At 36.4% G+C, this 25,492-nt stretch overlaps 2 protein-coding genes across 8 annotated transcripts in view; one reads left to right on the forward strand and one right to left on the reverse strand.

Annotated features, from left to right (window-relative positions):
- The window catches only part of SESN1 (sestrin 1), a 113,374-nt gene extending 105,186 nt beyond the window's left edge, over positions 1 to 8,188 (forward strand). For 3 of the 4 annotated variants that reach the window (XM_040238550.1, XM_040238548.1, XM_040238551.1), the window contains 5 exons: positions 258 to 405; positions 2,393 to 2,505; positions 4,845 to 5,035; positions 6,226 to 6,370; positions 7,041 to 8,178. In XM_040238550.1, the coding sequence (XP_040094484.1) occupies positions 258 to 405; positions 2,393 to 2,505; positions 4,845 to 5,035; positions 6,226 to 6,370; positions 7,041 to 7,127 (684 nt within the window). In that variant the 3' untranslated portion in view covers positions 7,128 to 8,178. Of the gene's footprint in view, positions 1 to 257; positions 406 to 2,392; positions 2,506 to 4,844; positions 5,036 to 6,225; positions 6,371 to 7,040 lie in introns of all 4 variants that reach the window. The other variant, XM_040238547.1, reaches the window with a different exon arrangement.
- Positions 1 to 25,492, reverse strand: part of ARMC2 (armadillo repeat containing 2) — a 209,483-nt gene that overhangs the window by 65,698 nt on the left and 118,293 nt on the right. For 3 of the 4 annotated variants that reach the window (XM_040238544.1, XM_040238543.1, XM_040238545.1), the window contains exon 18: positions 20,272 to 21,312. The exons of the other annotated variant lie outside the window; for it this stretch is intronic. In XM_040238544.1, the coding sequence (XP_040094478.1) occupies positions 21,155 to 21,312 (158 nt within the window). In that variant the 3' untranslated portion in view covers positions 20,272 to 21,154. Of the gene's footprint in view, positions 1 to 20,271; positions 21,313 to 25,492 lie in introns of those variants that run through there. 4 annotated transcript variants of the gene reach the window in all.

Consider the following 25,492-nt stretch of genomic DNA (forward strand, 5'->3'; position numbering starts at 1 on the left):
CAGTAATAATATTACTAACTTTTGAAATAAAAATTTAAATATTAGAATACGTTCTTAAAATTTTTTCTATTTTAAATTTTAAAATTTATATCTGTATATATGATAGGTTAAAATAATTGGTTTTGATTCATTCGTGTGCATTAAAGTTATAAGATCTATTTTTCTTGTATTAAGATGCAAATTCTTACGAGATAGACTTAATAAAATTCATTCCATATTTGACATATGTAACAACCTTAACTGCACTTTTGTTTCAGGTAAGTGATTCCTTCTTTGAGGTTGAAGCCCTCATGGAAAAGATGAAGCAGTTACAGGAATGTCGAGAAGAAGAGGAGGCAAGTCAGGAAGAGATGGCTTCACGTTTTGAAATAGAAAAAAGAGAGAGCATGTTTGTCTTCTCTTCAGGTAAAAGCAAGGATTACATAGTCAACGTCTATTATTTCAAAAAAAGCCCAATTTTTAAAGACAATTTAAATAAGTTTTTCTTATTGGAATACAGTTGATTTACAATGTTGTGTTAGTTTCAAGTGTACAGCAAAATGAATCTGTTACACATATATCCACTTTTAGATTCCTTTCCCATACAGGTCAATACAGAGTTTTGAGTAGAATTCCCTGTGCTATGCAGTAGGTCCTTATTAGTTATCTGTTTTATATATAGTAGTGTGTATATGTCAATCCCAATCTCTCAATTTATCCCTCCCCCTACCCCCACCTCCCTACCCCGGCTGCATCCCAAACCCTTGTAACCACAAGTTTTCTACAACTCCACATATAAGCTGTATTGTATGATATTTGTCTTTTTCTAACTTCACATAATATGGTAATCTCCAGGTCCATTCATGTTGTGGCCAATGGCATTGTTTCATTCTTTTTTATGGCTGAATGATAGTCCATTGATATATACACCACATCTCTATCTACTGCTGTCAGTGGACATTTAGGCTGCTTCCGTGTCTTGGCTATTATAAATATGCTGCTGTAAACACAGGGGTGCATGGATCTTTTTGAATTACAGTTTTCTCTGGACATACACCTAGGAGTGGGATTGCTGATCAGATGGTAACTCTATTTTTAGCTTTTTAAGGCACCTCGGTACTGTTATCTATAGCGACTGCATGAATTTACATTCCCACCAACAGTTTTGTAAAATTTATTGTTCGTAGATTTTTTGATGATGGCCATTCTAACTGAGGTGAGGTGATAACCTCTCTGTTTTGATTTGCATTTCTTTTCATGGGCCTATTGGCCATCTATATGTCGTCTTTGGGGAAATGTCTGTTTAGCTCTTCTGCCCATTTTTTTTTTTTCTTTAAAATGAGGAAGTTGCATTCATAAAGGCCTAATAGTACTTCCAGCTTTAAAATTCTATAATTTGTGAAAAGGAGCTACTTATTAGATAACTAACAGCTTAAACCCTTTGTTAGGCCTTTATCAAGTGTAACCTATAGGATTTAATAAGTAAACTAGGTAATTTAAAGGAAAAAGGTTACAGTGTCAATATATTTTGACAATAATACAGTGGAACAAAGAGTACATTGGTTTTAATAACCAATTTTCTTAATAGCAAAGAAAAAATCAAATTTGTATAAATGGAGGTTTGATGTTGGCCTGAGGAGAAGTCTTTGATTCTATTTACTTGAAACTAAATAATCTCATCAACTCCTAAACATGAAAATAATCTAAAAAGGCTTAGTGAGCCTCTTTCCTGTCTTCATTTCAGAATTGTTTCTAGGACTTTGAACTGTTAGTGTTAGTTGCTCATTTGTGTCCCACTCTTTGAGATCCCCACAGGCTATATAGCCCACCAGGCTCCTCTGTTCATGGAATTTCCTAGGCAAGAATACTGGAGTGGGTAGCCATTCCCTTCTCCAAGGGATCTTCCTGACCCAGGGATTGAACCCAGGTCTCCTGCATTGCAGGCAGATTCTTTACCATCTGAGGCATTAGGGAAGCTGTTAAAGAGATCATTTTACATATTGTATGACATTAATATTCAACTAAAAATAGTCCAAATGCTAAAGTTTAGAACACAGCTGATTTGTTAGTACCATAAAGATTATTTCAAAAGGGTATTCATACTCGGAGTACATACTTTTAAGTAGAACCTCACATCTATAAACTAGAGAGGGGACACAGAGGAAGAGAGGATCTGTGAAAGAGTGGAATGAAAAGCACAGTAAATGCAACCATGAGTATGTTTTTTAACCTTTATATTCCATTTATTATTAAGCTATTTCTTTATAGTTTTAAGACTTTATTTTAGTTGACATTGGTTACTAAGTATCAGAAAAAGGGTTATCCTATTTTTACTTGTTATAGGTAAAATGAATTTTAACTAGCATCCTGTTTTTGAAAAGCTTTCAGTAGCTTTTTTAAAAAATTATTTCAGATGATGATGAAGTTACACCAGCAAGAGATGTATCACGTCACTTTGAGGATACTAGTTATGGCTATAAGGATTTCTCTAGACATGGAATGCACGTCCCAACATTTCGAGTCCAGGTAAAATCACAACTTGTATGTACATGACTGGTTAGAAATATCTCAATCTGACTTAAAATTAGAAAGAACCATCTGGATTTGAGAACAGAAAGCATTGCAGAGAGAAATAACTTTTCTATGTACATCCAGTTCCTTAGATATATTTATTATATTGTTAAAGTTCATAAATCAGTTGCTCAGAATTCAAAACACATTCACCCATAAAACAAAATTACAATAGTGGTTAGGATCCCAGATGGTATACTAAAACTCAAAGTTCATAATATAACTAAACAGTAAATAGTTGTGTTAGAACCTAGCTAGCATTTATAGCATTGTTTTATAGAGCACCAGTATTAAAGTGAGGCCATTTCTGTGACAAGAGAAATGTCCTCAACATTTCAGGCATTATGTGTGTGTGGGTAGAAGGAAAGAGGATGAGAAAATCAGAGTGAAACATGTGCTTCAATTAGAACTTTTAGGGACAGCAAATTTGTTTTAATTTGGGTGAGTTCTTATAAATCTCATATAAAATAAGTCATAGTGATTAACCTAATTCCCTGGTAAAATATGAACTGAATGTCATTTGAAGCAATGAGAATTTTTGAGAGTTTCAAATTTAAATCTTGAAGAGGATTTTTATATAAAGATATCTTATTCCAAAATTAAATAATGCCTATCTCTTAGAATAAAGTTTTAGGTAGGGAGTCAAATTATTGTTGGTAGACCCAGTTTGTTTAGCTCCATAATCATTAACTTTGAAATACACAGTAAAAATTCCCAGTGCAATTCTGTGTATATAGAGTCCATGGAAACTTAGGGACCTTGTCATCCTCCGAGATACCAGGCTCCTTCTCTCTTTTTGCATTGGCAGGAAGCTATGTGCTTTGCAAATATATTGCAGTAGCAACAATTGATGTATCTTCTAGTTCCAGAATAAAGTTGAGGATCATCAATTAGGAAACATTTATCTATTCTATGCTGTAGTTTTCTAAGACTGCTTCCAATCCATTACTAGACACATAGTGCATTTAAAATTTATTTCTTAAACAGTCTGTTATGAGTTGATAGTTCTAACTTTCCCACTTATTGTGAAGGGCTGCTGCTGCTGCTAAGTCGGTTCAGTCGTGTCCGACTCTGTGCGACCCCATAGACAGCAGCCCACCAGGCTCCGCCGTCCCTGGGATTCTCCAGGCAAGAACACTGGAGTGGGTTGCCATTTCCTTCTCCAATGCATAAAAGTGAAAGTGAAGTCGCTCAGTTGTGTCCGACTCGTAGTGACCCCATGGACTGCAGCCTACCAGGCTCCTCCGCCCATGGGATTTTCCAGGCAAGAGTACTGGAGTGGGTTGCCATTGCCTTCTCTGATTGTGAAGGACTAGTATTAAGTAATAACTTTTAGCAGAATTATGAAAATATTTGGTATATGAGATTTTTTTTTCTTGGCTCAAGGAACTAACATTATTTAAGGAGGCAAATTAGGCACAGGAAGAAATATAGAATATGTTACTTGGTAGTGAAGTTGTATCATGAAATATAATAAATTACAATTGGAGAGATCATGTGGACTAGAAAATTTTTTTGGAGGCAGATTAGGATTTGACAGATTTGAATAGCTTAAAAGCATAAGCATTGTAAGCAGAGAGGACTGTAGGCAATAATTGAGCCTAAGTTGAAGGACAGAGTGAGGGAAGGTATCATATACTGGCTGGGCTGCTGAAAGCTTCAAGCAAAGGATTTTTCTGATTAGTTGGAAGTTACTTTAATCAGACTTGGAAGTTTTGACCACAGTGACGGCATGATATCAAAGAGGTGTTTTAGGAAAACAAATATGGGAGCAACGTAGAAGTAGAGGCTTATTAAGTTTTGTTTGAGATAGAAAAAAAGGAAATGGAGATTTAACGTAGGAAAACTAATTAGAAGACTTAACAGAGCTAAGAGGAAGGGGGGTTAGGAGGAAAAAGAATGAGTGATGGATGTGTTGAATTAAAAATTTACAAAATTTGAAGACACTTGAATGCCTGCAGCAATATAAAAGGAGAGTAGCCTCCCAAGACGAGTCATCTCTGAGGCTGACAGGGGAAACAGTGAGAGAAAGCAGAATACAAGTGGCGTGTGTATAAGGCAGAGATTGCACTAGTTTTTAAACTTGGTGAGTTGCAAAATTTAACTTTTGCATGTTGCAGTATACACATTGAAAACATCAAACTGGAATGCAAATGAAACAGAAAGCTAGGGATGTTCTAGAAAGCGAGTGGATTTCAACTGCCAGTAGTCTTACTGCACCACAGAGCAACAGACATAGAACTGTATTTGACCACATTTTAATTATTCACTTTTGTTCTGTTCTCTGTATTTAGGACTATTGCTGGGAAGACCATGGTTATTCTTTGGTAAATCGTCTTTATCCAGATGTAGGACAGTTGATTGATGAAAAATTTCACATTGCTTACAATCTTACTTATAACACAATGGCAATGCACAAAGATGTTGATACCTCAATGCTCAGACGGGCTATTTGGAACTATATTCACTGCATGTTTGGAATCAGGTTAGTCTATTTTCTTACATTTATGAAGAGAGATTTTCTTTTAGGGAAATCATTCAGGTGCTTGAAACACATATGCAGATACACATGTTAATACACTCAGAACCATCCCCTCCCTAAGAGCTTATTTTTATGCTTTTTATGCTTCAGAAACTTGATTTTTTGCAGCTTAGTGTGTTTCCTCTCACCTAGCTAGGCAGGAGGAGGGAGAGTTAGGAACAAGAGTTAAACAACAAGCAAGGTTGTCCAGGAGCATGGAGGAAGAGGCAAAGTTTGTCTCTAAACATTCATGTGTTTGTATCATTTTTATCTCCTGACACACTTGTACTTCTGCCTTCGTGGAACTTAGCACTCTTAGAGTGCTCTTCTAAAGAGTACCTACTCCCATGATACTTCATAAAATGCAAAACTTTCTTATCAGTATTATGCTATTTATATACACACACTATTCACCACCTTATAACATACACAAACACCCACACTATGGTCCTTCCTGATTATTTTAGCTGTAAAGTCAGACTTTTCTCTTGGTTATTCATTTTTTCAGCAGCCAGGCTATTGACTTTAGACTCCCGAATGGTTATATTATGGACCAACTTTACAAGAGTTTTCTCCCTTTTCCACTAAAAACCAAATAGGAGACTGAAGATCCTTGGATGTTGTAGAAAGTATTCTCCAGTGGGGCAGAGCAGGCACTGGTGCCTACGACCATCCTGGCCTAAAGCAGAATGGCCTAAGTGTAGACACTGTGAGGCCATCTTAGAGACCAGTTCTTTCTTCATCTGACCCCAAGAACTCCTGCTAACATGAGAAAATATTTATACAAGTAGATTATAATTTATATATCATGGGATATATCAATATTATTGTCTAATTTGTTAATTTCTTAATATCATCAATACTCAGTTTCCAAAATTTGTTCCTCAGTGTGGTTGCTTATTCACGATGGTAAATATATACTGTTATTTTGGCACTAGCAAATTTTTTGTTCATCTCCCTAACTTCTTTATTTCTTACTCGTTTATATTCATTCATCCACCCCCAATTAAACATTGTAAAGCTCTTATTTTAGGGGACAGCTGCCTATATAAAGAGGAGAAAAGAATATAACATTTACTATTGATGTCTGTACTTCTATAAGAAAACAGACTATACATCAAAAATATAGTAATTCTCACATTGTCTTTTAACAGATACGATGACTATGACTATGGTGAAATTAACCAGCTATTGGATCGTGGCTTTAAAGTTTATATCAAAACTGTTGTTTGCACTCCTGAAAAGGTTACCAAAAGAATGTATGATAGCTTCTGGAGGCAGTTCAAGCACTCTGAGAAGGTATGTACCTGTTGTGTTTACTCTGTAACTTAGCAGTGGTTCTTATTCTTCTTCACCTAATCTAATGGGTCTCCAGCCCTTTCCATCACCTCTACTAACCCAGAGAAGAACATTCCAGAACAGCTGTCTTAGATATGCCTTGGAAGGGAACCTCATTATGGTATAAAGCAGAGGTCCCCAATTTGCAGGCCAGGGATTGGTACCTGCTGCCAGATCAGCATGGCATTAGATTAAACGTAACAGGCTTGAATCATCCAGAAATCAGTTCCCAATGCCAAAAAGGTTGGAGACCACTGGTTTAACGTAAAAGAAGAATGACAGGGAGAACAGATCTGCTAGCCTGTCTTCAAAGTTCAGGCTTAGGAGAAGAGAATACTTGAACTGTCTTTACAGAAATTACTGAATGATGACTTAGCAAGGAAAATTTATTATTCTAACAAACCTTCAAAAAGAGATGTGATCAAAGATAAGCTCAAAACATATTTCCAAGAAAGATCAGACGGCTTTTGGTTTTAGAAATTGATACTCTGTTCAACAAACCCAAGACTTGTGTTAAGCTATTCAGTGGTACACATAAAATACTACTTATATTTGGTGTTTATTAAATGCACTGAAACTGATTGTAAATGCTTATAACCATATCTTAAATAATGTTGTGTTTTATATTTAGGTTCATGTTAATCTGCTTCTTATAGAAGCTAGGATGCAAGCAGAACTCCTTTATGCTCTGAGAGCGATTACTCGCTATATGACCTGACGCCTTTCCTCCATTAAAGATGATGGAACGATCAGCAGATATAGTCTACAGGGGGAAGGTACTCAGCCCCAGGACCAATGGTAGATAAAAGAATTCAAAATCCATTGTGCCATGATTCCTTTAGTTTCTGCTATTTTACTGTGGAAACGCCACTGCTGGCACAAGCAGTGAGTGCTCGGCAGCTTCAAGTTTAGAGCTGTGAAGAAGGGCTGCTGTTCACAGTATTTTGCTTTTTGACAGTACAAGATGCTGTATAACTTTTAATACAGCAAATAGTATCTCTCCAAATCCTGTTGCTTTTATGTTAAAAAATAAGATAACAAAAATTGGAGCATGCAAAGAATGGGACTTTGATAATGATGTAAGCTTTTATACATAAAGAATTTTAGATATTGGTGCTGCTATTCCTGCTGGTGGAATGAATAGAGTGGCTGTTCCGGTTAAGCTATTAGTAATAAGGTGAACACTGCTACTATCTGAGCCTACATACGTAAAATTTGTGTGGTTTCAAATTAAACTTACATATATGTGTTAATTTTTTTGCATCTAAAATTACTCACAGCTCAGCAAAGACCATTATGATGGTAACAGCTCATTTTTTTCATATAGTTTTTTTTAATTCAGTTATTGGATGATATTAAATTCCAGTGGCATTCTTAAAGACTTCTTCAAAAAGCAATCTTACATGAAAAATGTATAAATTATCTTTTGATGTGCTGTTTCCAAGGTTCTGTGACACTGGAGGGCAGCTGTCCTGTGTGGTGTTTTTGTTTCCAGCACCAAAGTTATGGGAAATATTGTGTAGCTGCTGCTCAGTCCCAGGTGCATTCTGCCCACCTCGTGGTCCCCCCTTCAAAGATTGTGCAGCTCCTTAAATAATAAAGCTGGAAAATATTTTTAGTCAGGTTATCAAATTTGATTTACAAAAAATGCTAACTTTGAAATGCAAACAGGCTTGAGAAATGTATTAAGTACATTGTATTCTGGAAGCGTGAATTGCTTTTGAAGTCTGTCAGTATTATTAGTATTTTTCAATAAAGAATCATTTTTCTCCAATTTTATTTGCTGTCTCAAAAAGTCATGACTTAACAATCAGTCACTATTCTTAGTTTCTATTGATTTTCATTAGCTTTCACACTTAGATAATTCTGTAGTCAGGTGAGACTATTATTTAAATGGCAAACTTTTGCAGTCATTTTGAGAGCTACAAAGAAAAGTTTTATCTTGGAAATAACTGATACAGTCCCATGCCTTGTCCATTTTGAACTGAGATGTTTTAGAGATCAATTATTAAGAATTATTAGAAACAGGTTAAATTAGGGAGTCACTACAGAACAAAAAAATGACAGTCAAACAATTAGTTCTAATCAAAGCTTTTTTGATAACTGAGCTCAATAAATGTTTTGATGAGTAACAAGATAGTACCTATAAAATTATAGTGTGGGGTGGGAGCTGGGAGGCATAATTTTGAATGGAGGTGATATAAGCTACTTCATGGCTACATACCCTAGTGAGAAGAGAATACTGTCATCTTAGATAAAAACTGCTTTCAATATATTTTATAAAGAAACATATCAGCCCATCTATAGTTAGCTTACAGTAATATACAAATGGTCTTACCTGTTGAATTTGCATCATGCCTCTGCCCTTTTTTGTTTGCTGCTGGGTTATTTCATCATAGGTGAATCCAACAAATAAGTTTGCATTGGATAAATTTTTACTCATTCTGCTTCTGCTCTTTGTTCTTGGCACTTCCTCTTAGAAATACTACATTTCTAATAGAAGTTCTAATCAGTAGTAGGATGATCAAGAAAAACTGAGTTTATTATCTTATTCCACTTAGAAATCATGAGATGAAATGAAAATTTTAATGAGTAACAAAGTATGCTTGTACCTAAAGTAATAAAGGCATGCCTGTGACACAAAGTTGATGTTTCAACACCTCCAATTCAACAGGTGTTTCCTGTTAATGTTTTCTCAAAACTAAACATACAGGGTTTTTAATATTGCTATTTATCTTTGAAACTAATAGTTTCCAAAATAATTGAAGGCAGTAAAATAGAATATGGGATATCAAAACTTTTCCCCACAAGAGGAATCTTTTTCTTAAATAACCATGAATAGATTTCTAGTTGAGGTTTCCAAGATTCAATTTTTTAGATCACTTTTTTAGTAAAAATTAGGAAACTTTTTATTAGGCAATACTCAATTCAGTATCTCTTTAAGAATGAGATTAAATTCTAAACACATTTACCACAGTTACTTAATTCCATATAAATACTAGTGATATTTTTAACTCGGAGGAATAAAATCTTAGCTTTTAAATGAATTTTAACAGTTTATTTCAAATTATTTTGATAACAGACCATTGGTAGAAATTTTGTTACATATTTGTGACTAGTGAATATCAAGGGAAAGCAAAGGCAGGTAGAAGGGGAGTGACATTACCTATGATGTACCAGGTCCTTATTCCCAATGGAGATACTGAGCTAACAACAATATAAGGACCAAATACCTTTGTGAAAACTCTAGAAACCTCTTGGGAAGCTACAGCTCAGGCAAACACAAACGTGGAGGAGACTGCACCAAAAGGTGTGGGAAATTTGGGGCATTTTGCTTGTCCTAACCTGGTGTACAGCATGACAGCAATTGAGAGGAAATTCCTAATTCCCAGCTTCTCCCTCGGGACCAAAAGAAAAAAGGTGAACTTTTGTGTTTGAGGGACTGGATTCTATCTCATCCGACTTGGAGCACTAGTAGGAGAGGCAGAATGGTTTGGATGCTGGTTATAGATCACTGAACACAGAAGTGAGCATGGAGGTGCATCAGGACAGCAGGGAATCTACAGTTATGTAGGCAGGTGCAGGGGATTCAAAAGAATACAGATAGGAATAAAACAGAAATTAGAACAGGAAGCTCCTGAGAAGAAACAGAGGCAAGCCTCTTAGGGAAATTAAGACAGCTAAAAGCAGATATTATATCCTGGAATAAAAACATATACACTTGTCCAAAGAAGATACATCCCTGGTAATGGTAGCTATTTTTCAAATGCCCAAATTACAACAAACTTTGCAAGGAGTGTGTATGTGTGTGTGTGTGTGCACGCACGCACGCAGGAGAATGTTGCAAAAGCCAAAAAACAAATCCCCAGAAACCAACCCTAACACAATGTAGGACTCTGAATTACCCAACAAAGAATTTTAGGGACTTCCCTGGCAGTCTAGTAGTTAAGAAGTCACCTTCCAATGCAGACGGTGCATGCTCAATCCCTGGTCGGGGAGCTAAGATTCCACCTACCTCGGGGCCAAGACCCTCTCCCAAAACATAAAACAGAAGCAGTATTGTAACAAATTCAATAAAACCTTAAAAAAAAAGACTTTAAACAACTGTCTTAAAGATGCTCAGTGTACTAAAGAGAGAGAACAAGACTGACATATCAGGAAAATGATGCATGAACAAAATAAGAATATCACCAAAGAGACAGAATAAAAAAGAATCAGATTCTGGAATCAGATTCAATAACTGAATAAGGAAAAAATTGACTACAGCAGGCAATTTGATCAGATAGAAGAAAGACTTTGGAGAGTTATTGATATTATCAATAATAACCTCAGAGGTTATTTGATATTATCAAGTCAGAGATAAAAATGAAAAGTGAAGAAAGCCTAAGGGACTTGTGGGGACATAAAGTAGGGATTGTGCAGAGCTGTAAAGGAATGGAGTTTTGTATGCAAATCAACTTATCAAAATAAACTTATAACTTTAACATTTTTAAACTTCATCCCCATGGTAACCACAAAGAAAATCTCTTCAGAATTTACACAAAAAGAAATGAGAAGGAAATCAAATCATGTAACTCCAAAAAAAGGTCAATGAAACACAAAGGAGGAAGAGGGGGACTGAAGTACAAAAAAGCGACAAATCTTGCAGAAAACAAAATAGCAATAGTAAGTCCTTCCCTATTAGTAATTATATCAAATGTAATAAATGGCTTGAATCCCCCAATCAAAAGTCTCAGAATGGCTGAATGGATAAAATAAAAAAGAGGATCCAACTATATGCTGTCTGTAAGAAACTAACTTCAGATCTAAGAACACATATAGGCTGAGTGTGAAAGGATAGAAAAAGACATTCCATGCAAATGGTAACCAAAAGAGAGCAGAGGTGGCTATATGAATATCAGAGAAAAGGGTCAATTCACCAGGAAGATAAAAGTTATAGGCATCAAATACTAACACTCCTAAACATAGGAAGCAAATGTTGATAGAATGGGGGAGAAACAGATTTGTTATTGTTTAGTAGCTAGGTCATGTCTGACTCTTTGCAACCCCATGAATTGTAGCCTGCCAGGCTCCTCTGTCCATGGGATTTCCCAGGCAAGAATACTGGAGTGGGTTGGCATGTCCTTTTCCAGGGGATCTTCCTAACCCAAGAATCAAACCCACATCTCATGCATTGGCAGGCAGATTCTTTACCACTGAGCCACCAGGGAAGCCCAGGAAATAGACAGCAACACAGTAATAGTAAGAGATTCAATATCCACTTCTAGGGACTTCCCTGGTGGTCCAGTGGTTAAGAATACTCCTTGCAATGCAGAAAACACAGGTTTGATCCTTGGTTGGGGCACTAAGATCACACATGCCACAGAGCAACTAAGATTGCATGCTGCAGCTACTGAACGCATGCACTCAGGAGCCCATGCACCACAACTAGAGAGCCCACATGACATAACAAAGATCCTGCATCCGCAACTAAGACCCAATGCACCCAAATAAGTATCTTTTAAAATACTTCCAAAAATGAATAGAACCAACATAAATAAGGAAAAAGAGGACTTGAACACTACAGACTAGTTGAATCTATCAGACATATGCAGAAAATTCCAACAATAGGATATACAGTCTTCTCAAGGGCACATGGAACATTCTCCAGGATTGCCGCATACTAAGCCATAAAACAAGCCTTAACAAATTTTAAAAGACTGAAGTCATACAAAGTATCTTTTCTGATCATAATAGAATGAACCTAACAATCAATTGCAGAAAGAAAAGCTGGAGAGTCCACAAGTATGTAGAAATGAAACAGCATACTCTTAAAAGGCCACTGCAAAGAAGAAATTACAAATGGACTTAGAATATATCTTGAGATAAAAACACAACACACCAATATTTATAGATGCTGTGCTAAGAGGGAAGTTTACAGCTATAAACTCTTAGACTATAAAAGCAAAGACAATCTCAAATCAACATTGTAACTTCACTTGTCAAGGAACTAGACAGAACAGTCCAAACCCAGAGCTAGCAGAAGGTAAAGAAAGATCAAAGCAGAGATAAATAAAAAGCACAATAGAAAAAATACAACAAAATTAAGAGTTGTTTGAAAAGATCAACAAAATTGACAAACCTTTAACTGCATTAAGAAAAAAAAATCAGAAATGAAAAATGAGACATTCCCAATCAATATTTAAAAAAAAAATAGAGAATACTATACACCGTACATCAACAAATTGGATAACTTAGAAACACACAGCCTACCAAGAAGGAATCATGAAGAAATAGAAAATCTGAAAAGAACTATAACTAGTAAGGAGACTGTAATCAGTAATTAAAACAAAGCCCAGGACCAAATGGTTTCACTGAATTATACTAAACATTTAAAGAAAAGTCAACACCAAATTCATCAAAAAAAATTGAAGACAAGGGAACGTTTCTAAACTTATTCTATGAGGTCAGCATTATCCTGATAACAAAGCCAAAGCGACTGCAAGAAAACTACAGACCAATATCTATGATGAATATTGTTGCAAAAATCCTTAATTCTAGTAAAGAAAACTCAACAGCACATTTAAAAAATGAAGTGGGGGACTTCCCTGGCAGTTCAGTGGTTAAAGAATCTGCCTTCCAATGCAGGGGATGTGGGTTTGATCCCTGGTTGGAGAACTAAGATCCCACATGCTGCAACTAAGACCCAGTGAAGCCAAAAGTAAATAAATCAATAAAATACTTTAAAAAAAAAAATGAAGAGGGATATATTCCTGAATATATATTCCATTTATAAAAATTGATCAGTGTAATATACTACAATAACAGAATGAAGGGTGAGAAAACAAACACATGATCATATCAGTTGATGTAGAAAAATTACTTGGCATAATTCAGTAGCCTTTTCATGATAAAAAAAAAATACTCAACAAACCAGAAGTAGAAGGAAACCATCTCAGTGTAATAAAGGCCATATGTGAAAAGCACATAGCTAATATCATACTCTGTGAAAGATAAACTGTTTCCTCTAAGATCAGGAACAAGAGAAAAATATCAACTCTCACCACTCATAGTATACCAGAAGTCCTACCTAAGCAATTAGACAAGAAAAAGAAAAAAATCCAAATTAGAAAGGAAATGTAAAATTATATCTGTATGCAAATAACATGGCCTCATATTAGAAAACTCCAAAGATTCCACACCAAAATACAAAAGCAAAAAAATCCTGTTGGAACTATAAAAGTCAACACAGAAAAATCAGTTGCATTTTTATATACTAACAGCAATCAAGTAAGAAAACTAAGGCAACGGTAGCATCAAAAAGAATAAAATACTTAGAAATAAATTTAACCAAAGGAGTTGAAAGACTTGAGAATGAAAACTACAAAACATAACTATAAGAAAATAAAGAAGACACAAATGAAAGACATCCTGTGTTCATAGACTGGAATTCTTCATTCATATTATTAAGATGTCAATACTACCTAAAGCAATCTACAAATTCAATGCCTTTTCCTCCTGCAGAAATAGAAAAATCCATCCAAAAATTCACGAGGTCTCAAAAGACTCAAAATAGCCAAAACAATCCTGAATAAGAAGAGAGTCATAAGTCTCACAATGTCCTAATTTCAAAACATTTTCCAAAGCTACATTATCAAAACAGTATGGTACTTGCATAGACATACACCTAGAAATAAGCCTTCATGATCTTCAATAAGGATGCCAGGACTATTCGATGAGAAGAACTGTCTGGGAAAACTAGATATTCACATGCAGAAGAATGACGTTAGACCTTTATTTTAGAAACATATACAAAACTTAACTGGATTAAAGACCTAAGTGTAAGAACTAAAACTATAAAGCTCCTAGAAGAAAAGATAGGCAGTATAGCTTCAGGATGCTGGATTTGGCAATGATTTATTGGACATAATACCAAAAGGCAAAAGAAAAAAATAGACAAATAGAACTACATCAAATTTACTTCTGTGCATCAAATGGCATGAAAGTGAAAGTCACTCAGTCATGTGCGACTCTTTGCGACCCCACAGACTATACAGTCCATGGGATTCTCCAGGCCAGAATACTGGAGTGGGTAGCCTTTCCCTTCTCCAGGGGATCTTCCCAAACCGGGGACTGAACCAGGTCTCCTGCATTGCAAGTGGATTCTTTACCAGCTGAGTCACAAGGGAAGCCCAAGAATGCTGGAGTGGGTAGCCTGTCCCTTCTCCAGGGGATCTTCCCGACCCAGGAATCGAACCGGGTCCCCTGCACTGCAGGCAGATTCTTTACCAACTGAGCTATCAGGGAAGCCCAAAAGGCATGATCAATAGTAAAAAAAAAAAAAAAAAAAAGTAACCTACAAAATGGGAGAAAATATTTGTTAATCATGTACCTGATAAAGTCTTAATATCCAAAATATATAAATAACTCCTTTAAATCAGTGACTACCACAAAAAAAAAAGCTTGATTAAAAAATAGATATCTTAGAGTTTTCAGAATATAGGTCTTTTGGCTCCTTAGATAGGTTTATTCCTAGGTACATTATTCTTTTTGATGTGATAGTATATGGAACTGTTTCCTTAACTTCTTTGTCTGTTGACTTTCTACCTTTACTATGTTTGCCTCTACTTGTGAACTTTTCTGTTTCATAATTTTCTTGATTTTAGATGTGGTCTTAAATATTATTTGGCCGCACTGGATCTTAGTTGCAGCATGCAGGATCTTCAGTTGCAGCATGTGAACTCTTAGTTGCAGCATGTGGGATCTAGTTCCCTGACCAGGGATTGAACCCAGGTTCCCGGCCATTGGGAGTGCAGAGTCTTAGCCACTGGATCACCAGGGAGGTCCCTTGATGTAACCTCTTCTATTTAAAGAAGTTCCTTTAGAATTTGTCATAAAGCTGGTTTGGTCATGCTGAATTCTTTAAGTTTTTGCTTGTCTGTAAAGCTTTTGATTTCTCTGTAACCTCTTATGGAAAAACCCAAATGAGCTTTTTGGCCAACCCAATACCATACCTGTACTCCATAAACAGTAAGATGCTAATGAAAGAAGTTGAAGATGACACAGATGGAAAGATATACCATATTCTTGGGTTGGAAGAATCAATATTATAGAATGACCATACTAACCAAGACAATCTATAGATTCAATGCAATCCCTTTCAAATTACCAACAGCGTTTTTCACAGAACTAGAACAAAAATTTTTTTAACTTCTGTGGAAACACAAAAGACTCCAATAACCAAAGCAATCCTGAGAAAGAAAAATGGAGCTGGAGAAATCACACTCTCTGACTTTAAACTGTATTACAAAGCTACATTAATCAAAGCACTATGGTACTGGCACAAAAACAGACACACAGACCAATGGAACAGAATAGAAAGCCCAGAAATAAATGCTAACATCTATAGTCAATTAACATACAACAAAGGAAGCAAGAATATACAATAGAGAAGAGACAGTCTCTTCAACAAGTGGTGCTGTGGAAATTGGACAGCTACATGTAAAAAAAATTTTTTTTAACATTTCTTAACACTACAGACAAAAATAAACTCAAAATGGATTAAAGATGTAATGTCAGACCTAAATGTAAGACTGGATACTATAAAACTCCTAGAGGAAAATTGCAGCAATATTTTTTTAATCCCTCTCCTACAGTAATGGAAATAAACAAACAAATGGGACACCCGTGGTGGATTCATGTCAATGTATGGCAAAACCAATACAGAATTGTAAAGTAAAATAAAAAATAAATTAAAAATAATAATAATAAATAAATAAAAAATAAAAACTTTTGCAGAGCAAAGGAAATTACAAACAAAACAAAAAGTTAACCTATGGAATGGGAAAAAATATTTGCAAATGATGTGACAACAAGAGATTAATTTCCAAAATATACGAACAACTCTCACAGCTTAATGGCTCAGGAAACTCAAATATCGCTCTGTATCAACCTAAAGGTGTGAGATGGGGAGGGAGACGGGAGGGAGTTTCAAAGGGGAGGGGATATATGTAAACCTATAGCTGATTCATGTTGAGGTTTGAAGAAGACAGCAAAATTCTGTAAAGCAATTATCTTGCAATAAAAAATAAATAAATAAAATAAACAGTTCAATCTATTTAGAAGCCTTAAATGGACACTTCTCCAAAGAAGATATACAGATGGCCAACAGGCATATGAAAAGATGCTCAACATCACTAATTATTAGAGCAGTTGAAATCAAAACTAAAGTGAGGTATCACCTCACTCCAATCAGAATGGCCATCATCAAAAAGTGATCAAACGGTAAATGGAGACTATGTGGAGAAAAGGGAGCCCTCCCACACTGTTGGTGGGAATGTTAATTGGTACAGCCACTATGGAGAACAATATGAATGTTCCTTAAAAAACAAAAAATAGAATTATCATATGGTCCAGCAATCCCACTCCTGGTTACATGTTCAGAGAAAGCTATAATTTGAAAAGATACATGCACCCCAATGTTTATAGCAGCACTACTTAAAATAGCAAAGACATGGAATCAACCTAAGTGTTCACTGACAGATGAATGGATAAAAAAGGTGTGGTAAAATGTACACAATGGGATATTACCAAGTCATAAAAAAAATGAAATAATACCATTTGCAGCAACATGGATGGATCTAGAGATTACCATACTAAAGTGAAGTAAGTCAGACAAAGATAATGATATCACTTATTATATGTGGAAAGAGTCTAAAATAAAAGCATAGAAATGAAATTATTTACAAACAGAGTCAGAGATATGGAAAGCAAACTTATGGTTGCCAAAGGGGAAAATGGGGTGGAAGAGGGATAAATTAGGACTTCGGGATTAACATATACACACTACTATATATAAAATATTGGGTTGGCCAAAAGGTTCATTTGGATTTTTCCACAGCATCTTACGGAGAAATCCGAATGAACCTTTTGGTCACCCCAATAGATAATCAACAAAGACCTATGTATAGTATAGGGAACTATACTCAATATCTTATAAAACCTATAACAGAAATGCATCTAAAAAATGTATGTCTGTATATCCAAATCACTTTGCTAAACACCTGAAACTAACACATTATAAAACCAACTACATTAAAATAAATTTTTTTAATTTTAAAATATAAAAATAAAAAAATTTGAAATGGCAAATGGCTTCAATAGGCATTTCTCCAAAGATGATATATTATAGATGGCCAATAAAAATGTGAAGATACTCAATACCATTACTTATTAGAGAAATGCAAAGCAAAACCACCGTGAGATACCGTTTCACAATCACTAGAATGGCTGCTACCAAAACAACAACAACAGAAAGTAACAAGTGCTGCAGAAGATGTAAAGGGAACCCTTGTCCACTGTTGGTGATGTGAAGTGATATAGCCTCTGCAGAAAACACAGACATACCTCAAAAAATTAACAGTAGAACTACTATATCATCCAGTAATTCCATTTCTGGGTATACATCAAAAAGAACCGAAAGCAGGATCTTGAAGAGGTATTTATACACCCATGTTCACAGTCACATTATTCACAATAGCCATGAGATAGAAGCAACCCGAACGTCCTGATGAGTTAACAGATGAAAAAATATGATATAAACATACAAGAAAATATTATTGAGCCTTAAAAGGAAGGAAATCCCATCACACACCACAACACGGATGAACTTTGAAGACATTATGCTAAGCAAAATAAACCAGTCACAAAACGACAAATGCTGTATGAGGGATCTAAACTAATCAAATCAAATTCATGGAAACAACGTAGGATGGTGGTTGCTAGGGGCTGGAAAGAGGAGGAAAGAAGGAGTTGTTTAATGGGTACAGAGTTTCAGTTTTGCAAGATGAAAAAATTCTGCAGAAAAAGTTCTGCAAAGGAAGAACCTTGCAGACAAATATGAGTAAGCTTAACACCACTGAAACATTTAAAAATGGTTAAGATGGTAAATTTTCTCACTGTAATTTTTAAGGTAGGCAGATAGTTCCAATAATAAGGTAGGCAAATAGGCAGAGGAGCCAGAGATCAAATTGCCAAAATCCATTGGATCATCAAAAAAGCAAGAGAGTTCCAGGAAAACATCTACTTCTGCTTTTTTGACTACACCAAGGCCTTTGTGTGGATCACAACAAACTTTAAAAATTCTTCAAGAGATGGGAATACCAAACCACGTGACCTGCCTCCTGAGAAATCTGTAGACAGGTCAAGAAGCAACAGTTAGAACTGGACATGGAACAACAGACTGGTTCCAAATCCAGAAAGGAGTACATCAAGGCTGTATATTGTCACCCTGCTTATTTAACTTATATGCAGAGTACATCATGAGAAACGCTGGACTGGAAGAAACACAAGCTGGAATCAAGATTGAATCAAGATCTCAATCAAGATATTGAGAAATATCAATAACCTCAGATACGCAGATGACACCACCCTTATGGCAGAAAGCAAAGAAGAACTAAAGAGAGTGAAAAAGCGGGCTTAAAACTCAACATTCAAAACACTAAGATCATGGCATCTGGTCCCATCACTTCATGGCAAATAGATTGGGAAACAATGGAAACAGTGGGAGACTTTATTTTCTTGGGCTCCAAATTCACTGCAGATGGTGACTGCAGCCATGAAATTAAAAGACGCTTGCTCCTTGGAAGAAAAGTTATGACCAACCTAGACAGCATATTAAAAAACAGAGATATTTCTCTGCCAACAAAGGTCCGTCTAGTCAAAGCTATGGTTTTTGGTGTTAGAGAAGACTCTTGAGAATCCCTTGGACAGCAAGGAGATCAAACCAGTCAATCCTAAAGGAAATCAGTCCTGAATATTCACTGCAAGGACTGATGCTGAAACTGAAACTCCAATACTTTGGCCACCTGATGCAAAGATCTGATTCATTGGAAAAAACCCTGATTCTGGGGAAGACTGAAGGCAGAGGAGAAGGGGACGACAGGGGATGAGATGGTTGGATGGTGTCACCGACTCAATGGACATGAGTTTGAGCAAGCTCTGGGAGTTGACGATGGACAGGGAAGTCTGGTTGCTACAGTCCATGGGGTTTCAAAGAGTCAGACACAAGTGAGCAACTGAAATGAACTAAGATAGTTGTACGTGGTCCAGCTTGCACATGAGTCTGAGGGAGAGGAGTTTAATATGGAGAACAAATATAATGGTATTCTACTATGAGTTATTATATTAATTATAAATACTGAGGGGGCTCTTTTAGGGGGAAGAGAGTTTTTTCACTGAAAGTAGAATATATAGCCTGCTATGGTAAAAATACTTAGATCTTCAAATGTTTTTGAGAGATTAGCCTGTCAGACTTTTAAAAAATGTTTCCAGGGACTTCCCAGGTGGTCCAGTGGTTAGGACTCCACACTCCCAAGGCAGGGGACACGGGTTTGTTTGATCCCTGATAGGGGAGCTGGATCCCACATGCCACAACTAATTTATTTGGCCCAGTGCAGCCAAATAAATTAAAAAAAAAAAAAGATTTCAACTGTTGGAGTGAATCTCCTAGCATATATTCATGGGTGACAGAGTGAGTGTCTCTAGATGGTTTTGCTGAGCCCCAACCTGGGATGAGCCAGCCCCAAACTAGAGGAGCCCTTGGAAAGTCTGTTTCTGGAAATTTAGGGTTTTTCTAATAGACTTATAAGAGTCTATCTAGTCTCTTAAAAAGCCTGCCTTTATCTCATTAGTCTTGGTATCTTGTTAGGGTAAGAAATGAGTTTTTGAGTTTTTATGTTATTAATGGTTCATCTCTAACCCTACAGAGCAGAGTATCAAATCTACTTTTATTCTGAATCTTTCCTTGGCTAATATAGGATAGCAATGGTTATCTCAATTTCTTTGGTGTTGATCATTTATTCAAAGACCAATCTTATCCTACAAAGGGTGGAAAATCATAATTTATTGAGTACCTACTACACATCAGTCAGCATACTGGACAATTTGCCCATTTTTGTTTGTTTGTTCCTAAACTACATGATTACATTGTACACTTAAGCTAAAAATATTAAGTTAGTTGCCCAAAACCTAGGCAGGGGAGAACTAGGATTCAAACTGAGATCTGCCATATACTTCTAGTATATTAGATCACCTCTATAGTCACAGAGAGTTATAAGTACAATTGTCTGATCTACTCAGTTTATTTCAAATAAAAATAAAAAGGGAAAATACTCTCTTTTTCATCTATTTTACTTATTTAATAAAGAGTAGATGGCCCAAAGCAGTCTTCTCTAAATTTTTCTGCTTCCCACTCCTCTCAATATGACAACCAGAGAAAATAGTGGTACCTAACCAGAAGATTATTATTAAAAGCTGTAAGAATTAGTGCAGATGCTTATGTAGTAATGTATTCCTAATAGTGTTGACCACCATTCTTTCTGTACATAAAATCCATCTTCACTGCACAGTTCATTGACTGAACTGACAAGCAATTAAATTCTAGAATTGTGACATCAGGATTTTAAGACTAGAACTAAATTATTCAATAGAAAATAGAATAAAAAGTCATTTACTTAGAAGTACCATGACTATATTTTCATCTTAAATTTCTCATAATAGGAAGCACAACATGTATATTCATTTTTCCACAATACCTGACAAGAAGAAATGCTTATTTCTTTTAATACACTAAGACTACTCACTAAAATAAGTACCTGAAAAACTTTGAATATTTGTTAATATTGAAGAAAAAAGTTCATGCTTGTTACCACTTCTTAAGAATGATGGAGACCTGACTTCCTGTTTCTGTTGTTAATCTGCATCATGTTAGAAAGAAGGAATAGGCAGAGGTTCCAGGAAGGTGTGATGATTCTTAATTCGGTTTAGAAGCTGCTGTGCCACCGGTCTGAATTCTGTTTCCCAGTGGAGTTTGTGATAGTTTTTTAGGTCTTGGTCAAAACTCCCATTCAATGCTAGTTCTTCATCTGCATCAGAAAAATTAAAATTACAGCAATTATTTAGAAATGTGATCCTACTGAATGAAGTTTAATTTTTGATGGCATGAGTTAAACTCATCCTGAGTCATCTCTAATTACAACAAGGCTTTTTTACGGGAGTAGTTCTTTATAGAAAAAATTTTAAGTGTATGATAGTTTCTTAATTTAAAAAAAATATAATCTTGAGGACTTCCCTAGCAGTCCAAGTGGTTAAGACTCTATGCCTCCACTGCAGGGGACCTGGGGTTGGATCCCTGGTCAGGGAACTAAGATCATGCATCGTGTGTGGCGTGGCAAAAAAAATAATAAAAGATAGCGATCTTCCTAAAAAAAACCCCTAGACTGAATTGAGTTCTTACTTCAATTTATCCCTAATGTTACATCTAACTTTATATCCAAAAGACAGATCACAATTTCTCAGAATAAACAAGTATGAATAGATTATTTCCTTATCTGCACATTAAAAATGTTAATTATTTCTTCAGTGGTTGACAAATATAAAAGAAGTTAGGAAATCTTTTGGGAAAGTAGCACAGTTGAATTTGACTGAAAATCAACTTTGCTCATTTCAGAGCAGCCTGGACAAACTTCTTTGAAAAGATAACACCTCCCTCCCCCTGCCACCTTATGCTCTCCCCAATAAAAGTGAAAAGTGGAAGACTTTGAGAATCCTAAGGAATATTAGAATCCCTAGTGAATCCAGGTATAATGCAGAAAAGCACTTGTTAAAAAAATGCAAAATTACAACCTTGATTTGTTTCTTAATCCAACAGCACTTTCAATTCTGTGAATATCGTGAAAGTATATCCAACCCAAGTTGGAAGACAAATGGCTACTGAGGTTTCTGCACCGACCTGCCACTGCATTTCTCTCTGTTTACACTGGAACCCATGAGAAGGACTTCAGGAAAATGCACTGGCCTGCCAGTCAGAAGGTTGGCTCTGCCACTTCCTAGGTCTGAGGCTGAGACAGACTTCTTAAGTGGTAACCACTAAGTCCTAAAGTGACCACAAATATTGCTGCTTGCATAATTTGCAAACTTCTTTCATAAGGCCCACTAAAATCCTACCATCAAATACTTCCTTGGTGCTTACATCAAATTTCCTACCCTGAATATTTTGGGTACACTCTAAGCACACTGTGTGTACTTTGGCACTACTGGTGTTGGTGTCACCACCCAGAATAAGATAGGTCTGGAATCCCAGTTTGTACCTTCCCGTCCTCTCCCCCAGCCAACTGGACAGCTATGCAACTCTGAGATAAGTTCTGGGCAGACACAAACAATTCAGCAAAGCTCTCCATGGAGACCCCTGTAAGCAAACCTGACTCTCCCCACCCATTTGATAATCAAGGCCTTGAAAGGAGGAGAATCCAGATGGTGTTTGATGCCTTGAAAGGGCTTCCTGTTGGGCTATTTCCAAACTAAAGCTGTCTGTGAGACTCTGAGTGCTCTTGAATTCCTAGATCTACTTCCTGCTCACTCTTCTGCAGATGTTCTGAGTACTAAACTTTCGTTAAAAATGAATTCTCTTTTTTTATGCTCTTTTTCTAAAGCAGCTTAGGAGTGATGGCTGCCCAGGCAACCTTCAGTCTTTCTCTCTGTCCAGGACTTTGGCTGGGTTTGATGATTTTAGCCAAGTCACTGTTTTGGTATCTGGGGTTTTCTTAATCTAACACTGAGACTATATTACTCTTCTTGAGGCTCAACGTATAATTAGTTAATCTACACTTGTACCCTATTAATTGTAAATTGGGTTAGGCAAGATAACAAAAGTGGCCAAATAACTACAGATAAGAGAAAAGCAGTCTCAAGTTGCAAAGTAAATACAGCAACTCAATGCATAAAATGGTCATATTTTGCTAGGTGTTAAATTTGGAACTCGTATTGCAATGAACAGCAGAGGCTAACCCAAGAAAACCTTAGTTCTATGATTTTCAAACTTTTTTTTTTTTTCTGTGACCTAGGAAGTCCATCGGAGAAGGCAATGGCAACCCACTCCAGTACTCTTGCCTTGAAATCCCATGGACAGAGGAGCCTGGTAGGCTGCAGTCCAGGGGGTCGTGGAGAGTTGGACATGACTGAGTGACTTCACTTTCACTTTTCACTTTCATGCATTGGAGAAGAAAATGGCAACCCACTCCAGTGTTCTTGCCTGGAGAATCCCAGGGACGGGGGAGCCTGGTGGGCTGCCGTCTATGAGGTCGCACAGAGTCGGACACGACTGAAGCGACTTAGCAGCAGCAGTAGCAGCAGGAAGTCCATATTACATGATGACTATATATATATATATTTATAAACAAATAAATGTTTCATGATAGAATACTTATCTTTTCTACATGTAATATATTCTGATATTCTCTTTGTTTGCTGCTTCATTTTTCAAACTGGTCACAGTGTGAAAAGTACTGATTTAGATAAGCAGTTATTGTTCAACTTTCTTTGTACACAGCACACTTCCAAACACTAGAATTTTAGGTAAGGTTTCTGAAAGAATTAAAAGGCAAAAAGGCAGAACACTGAAAGATGAGCCCCCCAGATCAGTAGATGTCCAATATGCTCCTGGGGAAGGGCAGAGAAATAGCTCCAGAAAAAATGAAGAGGCTGAGCCAAAGCGGAAACAGTGCCCAGTTGTGGTTGTGTCTGGTGGTGAAACTATAGTCCGATGCTGTAAAGAACAATATTGCATAGGAACCTGGAATGTTAGGTCCATGAATCAAGGTAAATTGGACATGGTCAAGCAGGAGATGGCAAGAGTCAATATTGACACTTTAGGAATCAGTGAACTAAAATGGATGGGAATGGGTGAATTTGATTCAGATGACCATTATATATCTACTATTGTGGGCAAGAATCCCTTAGAAGTAAAGGAGTAGCCCTCACAGTCAACAGAAGAGTCTGAACTGCAGTACTTGGGAGCAATCGCAAAAAAGACAGAATGATCTCCATTTGTTTCCAAGGCAAATCATTCAACCTCAGTGTAATCCAAGTCTATCTCCCAATCACTAATGCTGAAGAAGTTGAACCATTCTATGAAGACCTATACGACCTCTTAGAACAAACACCAAAAAAGATGTCCTTTTCATCATAGGGGACTGGAATGCAAAAAGTAGAAAGTCAAAAGATATCTGGAGTAACAGGCAAGTTTGGCCTTGGAGTACAAAATGAAGCAAGGCAAAGGTTAACAAGAGTTCTGCCAACAGAACACACTGGTCATAAAAAACACCCTCATCCAACAACACAAGAGATGACTCTACACATGGACATCACCAGACAGTCAATATTGACATCAGATTGATTATATTCTTTACAGCCAAAGATGGAGAAGCTCTATACAATCAGCAAAAACAAGACCAGGAGCTAACTGTGGCTCAGATCATGAACTCTTATTTGCAAAATTTAGGTTCAAATTGAAGAAAGTAGAGTAAACCACTAAGCTATTCAGGTATGACCTAAATAAACTCCCTTATGATTACATAATAGAAGTGATGAATAGTTCAAGGGACTAAATCTGGTAGACAGAGTGCTTGAAGAACTAAGGGTAGAGGTTCATATCATTGTACAGGAAATGATGACTAAAACCATCCCCAAGAAAAATAAATGCAAGAAGGCAAAGTGTTTGTCTGAGGAAGCCTTACAAATAGCTGAGAAAAGAAGTGAAAGGCAAAGGACAAAGGGAAAGATAAACCCAACTGAATGCAGAGTTCCAGAGAATAGCAAGGAGATAAGAAAGCTTTCTTAAGTGAACAATGCACAGAAATAGAAGAAAACAACAGAATGGGAAAGACCAAAGATTTCCTCGAGAAAATTAGAGATACCAAGAGAATATTTCATGCAAAGATGGACACTATAATGAAAGAAATGGCAAGGACTTAATAGAGAGTTCCAGAAAAACATCTATTTCTGCTTTCCTGACTATGCCAAAGCTTTTGACTGTGTGGGTCACAATAAACTGTGGAAAATTCTGAAAGAGATGGGAGTACCAGACCACCTGACTTGCCTCCTGAGAAACCTATATACAGGTCAGGAAGCAACAGTTAGAACTGGACATGGAACAACAGACTGGTTCGTCAAGGCTGTATATTGTCACCCTGCTTATTTAACTTATATGCAGAGTACATCATGAGAAACGCTGGACTGGAAGAAGCACAAGCTGGAATCAAGATTGCC

This window comes from Oryx dammah, unplaced genomic scaffold, assembly GCF_014754425.2.
Source record: "Oryx dammah isolate SB20612 unplaced genomic scaffold, SCBI_Odam_1.1 HiC_scaffold_4, whole genome shotgun sequence".
Lineage (NCBI taxonomy): Eukaryota > Metazoa > Chordata > Mammalia > Artiodactyla > Bovidae > Oryx > Oryx dammah.